The sequence below is a fragment of the Nelumbo nucifera genome, chromosome 1 (assembly GCF_055504915.1).
Source record: "Nelumbo nucifera cultivar China Antique chromosome 1, China Antique-T2T, whole genome shotgun sequence".
NCBI lineage: Eukaryota > Viridiplantae > Streptophyta > Magnoliopsida > Proteales > Nelumbonaceae > Nelumbo > Nelumbo nucifera.
Window position 1 is genome coordinate 97,761,964 of NC_142649.1, and position 5,885 is coordinate 97,767,848.

The 5,885-nt window shown below is 36.5% G+C and overlaps 1 protein-coding gene across 1 annotated transcript; it reads right to left on the reverse strand.

Moving 5' to 3' along the window:
* Positions 1–506: 506 nt before the first annotated feature.
* Positions 507–2,136, reverse strand: LOC104610571 (peroxidase 5-like). The gene is made up of 4 exons (XM_010277255.2): positions 1,858–2,136; positions 1,558–1,749; positions 1,252–1,426; positions 507–1,107 (listed from the first exon to the last, which is right to left on the reverse strand). Exons 1-4 carry the CDS (start codon positions 2,068–2,070, stop codon positions 698–700), a joined length of 990 nt encoding a protein of 329 aa, XP_010275557.1. The 5' UTR covers positions 2,071–2,136; the 3' UTR covers positions 507–697.
* Positions 2,137–5,885: the final 3,749 nt, after the last annotated feature.

Consider the following 5,885-nt stretch of genomic DNA (forward strand, 5'->3'; position numbering starts at 1 on the left):
GGAAAAAAAGGAGAGATCTGTTGAGGTGGCCCAATTTTTTTAGTATATGGTAATAGATGACTTATTAGGTTGAGCATCTAACCTAGAGAATTGAACTACTTGGCCCAAGGGAAAAGCAGATTTTTTGGGGTATTATTTTTTTCAAACATTAATCGGATTTTGACTAACTTTAGCATTCTTTGCACAAAATGGCTGATGATCTTACATTCAAACCCACTTTCTTATATACAAAAAAAAGAAAAAAAAGGCATGGACATCATTTAATTCCTATTATGCGAACCACTATGCTAAATCACTTAGATTCTTGTGTTAAAGAATAAAAACCTATTCGGGGACCTCATCTAGTAACTTAAGCTTTTTTTTGATTGAATGGTTCTTTGGGTGGGATGGTATGGGAGCTTGTTTGACCCAATGGTACTATGGATTATCGTCACCCTGCCCCCATTTAAGTAAAACCAGTAGATGTTTCATTCAAAAGTGTAATTATTAGATGCACAACACAATCCAACGATAATATAATAATATATATCACTCTGAGAAATTAACTAATTACAACTTATTGTCAAGAAACGAAACAATTATTGTTTCTTGATGACTCCTCCAAGAATTTCCCTTTATTATTATTCCAAAGTCTGGGAATCCTTCTACTCTTCTACATCCCCCCGAAGAACATATATACGACATGCCCACTTTCCCTTTAGTAGTTCACACGGCGACACACCTTCCTAACCTCTCCCTGGTTCCCTGTTTTGACCTCTATCTCTCCCATCTTAATCATGGAAGCAACAAACTTCTTCTCCCAAACACCTGGGTAATAAGCATTCTCCATTACTTCTTTCCGGGTAAGTTCATTAGTGAGCAAGGTTTGGTCTGATGTGAACAACCCTTTGTTTTGCACTAAACCAACGTAATATTTGTTGTCCAGAACGAGCGGTGTAAATCTGTCCATGACAACTATGGGGTCAGCTCCCTTGCTACTCCGGCACTCACCCCTCAGCATTGAGGCTAGATGGGAGTCAAGCGTGGGATCAGGCCTGCCGGTATTCTTGAAGTTGTCTTGTCTGCCATTAATCGAAGAGCAATGCGAGACTCCTACAGTATGACCCCCTGCAATTAATTAAGCCGCAGCAAGAGCATTCAAATTAAAGCCAATTACTTGTAAAGCTGCAGAGAGCCATAAGCCATCACCAAATTAAGCAAGCATTTTGATACAATATAAGCTGCTGGCAGCTGTCATGGTTTTAATATTACCTGAGAGAGTAACCAAATCCTCAACTGACAGGCCTTTTGCAGCATAACCTTGTATGAGTGTGTCAACTTCCGCAGTAGGAGGTAAGAGGTTGTTTAGAGCATCGATGTCCTTCGAGATTCTTCCGTCTTTCCTTCCTCCTCTAATCTTGTACTGCTCGACCTTTCCGTTGCCGGACTATTGTTCCATCCATCGATCAACAAACGAAGAATACAGCACCATGAATGAATGAATTATATGAGACCCAGACCCGATCGATCTGAGTAATTAAAGAAACTGATCATGGCCTAGCTACAATTGTTTCTTACCAGAAAAACAGATTCTCTAGCTGCGTATGCAAGAATATCAGCACAGGAAACAACTCCAGGGCAATGGTGTTCCAGAACAGCTTTAAGTTTATCAATCACCTCAAATCCTTTGAGGCTAGGATTGTTTGGGGGTGCATCCTTTTCTGCTTTATTCCCTGGAGTTGAGTCCAGTAGAATTGATCCATCACAACCCTACATGATTAAACACAAGATGAATTACTCATGAGTGACTACCTGCACTTTCACTAGCTATCTGATAGAAACCAATTACGTTCTGAGACATCTATATATACAACTTACCCTCACAAAGCAATCATGGAAATGCATCCTTATCATCCTCGCAGGAACTGTTACGTCCTTCTTAACTATTTTCTTCATTGTTTCAGCGATCAGAGTCTCAGCTTGGGGGCACGTCTCGCTGTAGTAATCATAGCTCAGACCATAACTATCAGCCGTGGCAGCAAGAGCCCAAAAGCCAGAAGACAGGAGAAAGAGAAATGCCAGAGTCTTCATTATTATGAGAAGTTATTGATCAGTAAATAAAACTCAACTATCTCAGCTGTGGAACAAAGCTGGAGGATACCTTCTGATTATATACTGTGATGCACCTTTTCGTTGACCTTAAAGAGGTATATTTTTTTTTTCAATATCACTACCAAGAATAGTTCGTAACTAAGACATTTGATTAGTGAATAAAGAAGGTTCATTGGTTGAAATAGTACTATGTGTATCCAAATATTACATAATAGAGTGCGTCATGACTCATGAGATGTTACAAAAAAAAAATGTTTTATATATAAAGTTTCAAAACTGAATATGGGAGGTTAAATCCGGTCAATGAGGCAGATCGACTTAACCTGTTGAACCGGCAAGCTTAAACAAAGAAAACAATATATAATATTAGTAATGGGGCAAAAGTCTATGGTGCACCAAAAACAATTGAAGTACGTAAACCAGTAGTAAAATAATGTCACAGCCAAGTCCTTTTACGTTGGTAAACTCTTGATCATAAATATAAAAAGTGGATATACACTTTGTGAAAGTGTGAATCAATAAAAAGTAAAAAAAAAAAAAAAAAAAAGTAATCTTTTACATGATTTATCGAAATCTAGATTTAAGCACAGCAAAATGAACCTATTGGCTTGCTTGTTCATTACTGTTCATTTTTGTCTAATAGTCACAGAGGTTGGTGTCGTCACTCCACAGAAATGGTTCAACAGTTCAATCAGGTTTCGATGAAGTTATGACCCTGAGATCAAACCCAACCATGTCATCTTAGCCTGGCCCAGAACTTTCTGGGCTTGGGCCTAGGTTGTGTTCAAGCCCAGCTTGGGTATATTTATCCATATATCATGTATATACAATAAGGTTTCGACGCATGGGTTTTGTTAAGTGAAAGCGCAATTATAGACACATAAAATTAGATAATTGTTTTTATATTTTAATTTTTTAAATAATTAATAATTATTTATAGGGTTGTTTACTAAAACACCCTTATAATTTTATGAATCTACTAAGACCTATCCTATACTTTGCATTTTATTAAAATATCCCCTATAGTTTGCAATCAATTTACTTAATTAACCTTAGATGAAAATAGAAAATGACAGTTTTAACCTTAATGTCCATTCAAATAAACTAAAAATAAAAATGCTATTTTTTCCTTTAATAAAATACAGGCTACCACTCTATTTTTCTCTATTTGATCAATTTTATTTTCTATACAAAAAAAAAAAGTGGTAAGAATACTTTTGAAATAAATAATCCATACCCTTGAACATTTTCTACTCAGTATAGGGGTCCTATTGTGAAATCTATGACTGAACAAAACTCAAGATAGGATGTTGTTGTAGGTCTCGGAGGGATGAACTAGAGAGCAAATGACAGGGGACGGGGACTAGAGTATTGAGTTTGAAAGCAAAATGGTGAAACCTTGGGAGGGAGAGAGTTAGATGTTGGTTTCGTTCGGCCAGGTGTTCGGTCATTGGTAGCCATTTCAGTCACTATGTTCTAGGCCAAATGACAATGCCAGCGCCAGAACCCAGATTCAAGACCCATTGGAGAATAATCAACAGTCCTGGTTACCGAGCAGATGGAATCCATCTGTGTCAGACCGATGTTTCAGGGAACTGCTGACGGCTTTCTAAATGGCAAGGAACAAGGGGAGTGAGGTGCGATGCTAGAGCTACATTTTTCTTCTATTCTTCATAGGTTTCTTGTGTTCTTTTCTTCATTTGAACTTCAAGCAATCAGAGGATCCAATTAGGTTGAAAGCTTAAATATTGAAATGGACTATATTTTTACTTAAATAAGTTATAGAGTTGCTAGACTGAAATTGATTTCGGCGAATTTCCCCAACCTATCTCCAATTATTCGTAACCTGTCAGCTTCCTTATTGCTGTTGTTGCTGGGTTCGGTAATGGCAGTGATCTTGATTCCGGAGGGCTTGTTGGCTGCTAGCTTGTTGTTACTCAGCGGGGTAGAGAGAAAAAAGGGTGACTAACACTGGAACTAATTGTGGGATTTCCATTGCTGAAGCCATCATAAGTGCCGGCGAGCCCAGCCCCCTGGATTCAAACGTTGAGAATGGCATCAATTAAAGAGAGAAAAACTCAGACGGTGGTGTTGTTGTCAAAGAAGAGAAGAGGAATGGAGGGTAATATTAGATTTTAAAAATATTTATGTCATGTCATGTGGTATTAAGTATATATAGATTTTAACGAAATATTAATGGCGTTAACAATAGGAATAGAGTTAGTCAATTATTACAAATAGTAAAAATACTTTTAACACAAAATCAAAAAGGAGTAAAGTTAATTAATTAACTAAACCTTGGGAATACTTTAAAAAATTTGACCTTTGTTTAATTGGTGAACAATCTAATCTTTCTCTTTCTCAACCAATACATTGTAGAATCTTCCTTACCAGGAAAAAATTGTAATATATAGTAAAAATATTGAACTTGCAACTAAACTACCTCTAGCCAAAAGAATGGTTTGAAGTTTCAACTTTCAACAGTTGTGTGATACTCATCAACCACTATCCCTGAGAATTCATGAAAGGCCAATCTTAAAATTATGTGAGAGTTGTTTATCAAACCTGCGTAATAAAATAACAATGTCAAAAAATGAGGACAAATGGGACAATAGCTGGCAAGTTTAGAAGCAGTCGTAGTGTTTAGTTAGATAAGGTTGTTCCTTTTTTTTGGCTTTGAACAGAGCTGACTGACCGACTATTTTCGATTAATTAAGTCCCACTCTTCTCCATCCCAGGAAACAGAATTAGGCACGCCTGGTAGAGTAGACTTGGTTCATGCATATAGTAGGCGAATTAGTCGAAATCTGAAAGCGACCTGCATACGTATGGAAGGTAACCTAAACAACCCCAACTAGCTAGAGAAGCTCAGAGAAGTAGCTGTACGAGCAAGCAACAACCTGGAATGCATTACCCCTTCAACCTGCTTCTACGTTCTACCATGCATCACAATTCACAAAGACCGTTTCTATATCACTATATGCACGTTTTGGCAATATTATAATAACAGTTAACAATTTATTGGTTTGAAAAGAAAGTGTAAATGTAATTAACGCATAGAATTAATTTGTCAGTTATCTTCATTTGAAACCCAAAAAAAAGGATAAAAGGTCTTGAGTTTGAATTGTAAACGAAGATTCTTGGTGTGTTTTAAGAGTCTAAGCAGAGATGTTTGCATCAATGTTTTCGAACTATCATTGGTCAGGACGGTTGAATTGTTTGGCTCAGAAATCATTCAGACAATTAGTTCCGTTTATAAATTTTATCCTGAACCCAGTCTCTAACCAAAAACTATTGAATTTGTCAATAATTTATTGATTCAGATAGTTGAACTATCAACCATTTGATTAAAAGTCATTTTTTATTTATTTTTTTATTTTTTGTCAAAATGAATCATTTATTCGAATTGAACCGTTCAACTCCACATGAGTTTTTAAAACATTGGTCTGCACATTGCAATCAAAGGCCCCCATCTAATGAAATCAACTACTGTTACAGGATTCCTTCACATCACGTAGCAAAAATTGTGGATTACATACCCTTCTTTCTAAAAAAAAATGGAAAATCAGACATTGATCTCTGGTATCAGATGAGTATGCACCGTTTATTCGGAAAGAACCGACATGGTCTATATGACAATTGACAATTGAAATTTTTAAAGAAAATAAATAAATAAATAAACAAGGAATACCCCACTTTCCAGGCTTGGATTTTCACATCTCAATCCTAAATTTTAAATCCTAAACCAGAAGTACGTCTTCGGACCCAGTATGAGCCAAGTATTACCCCACTTT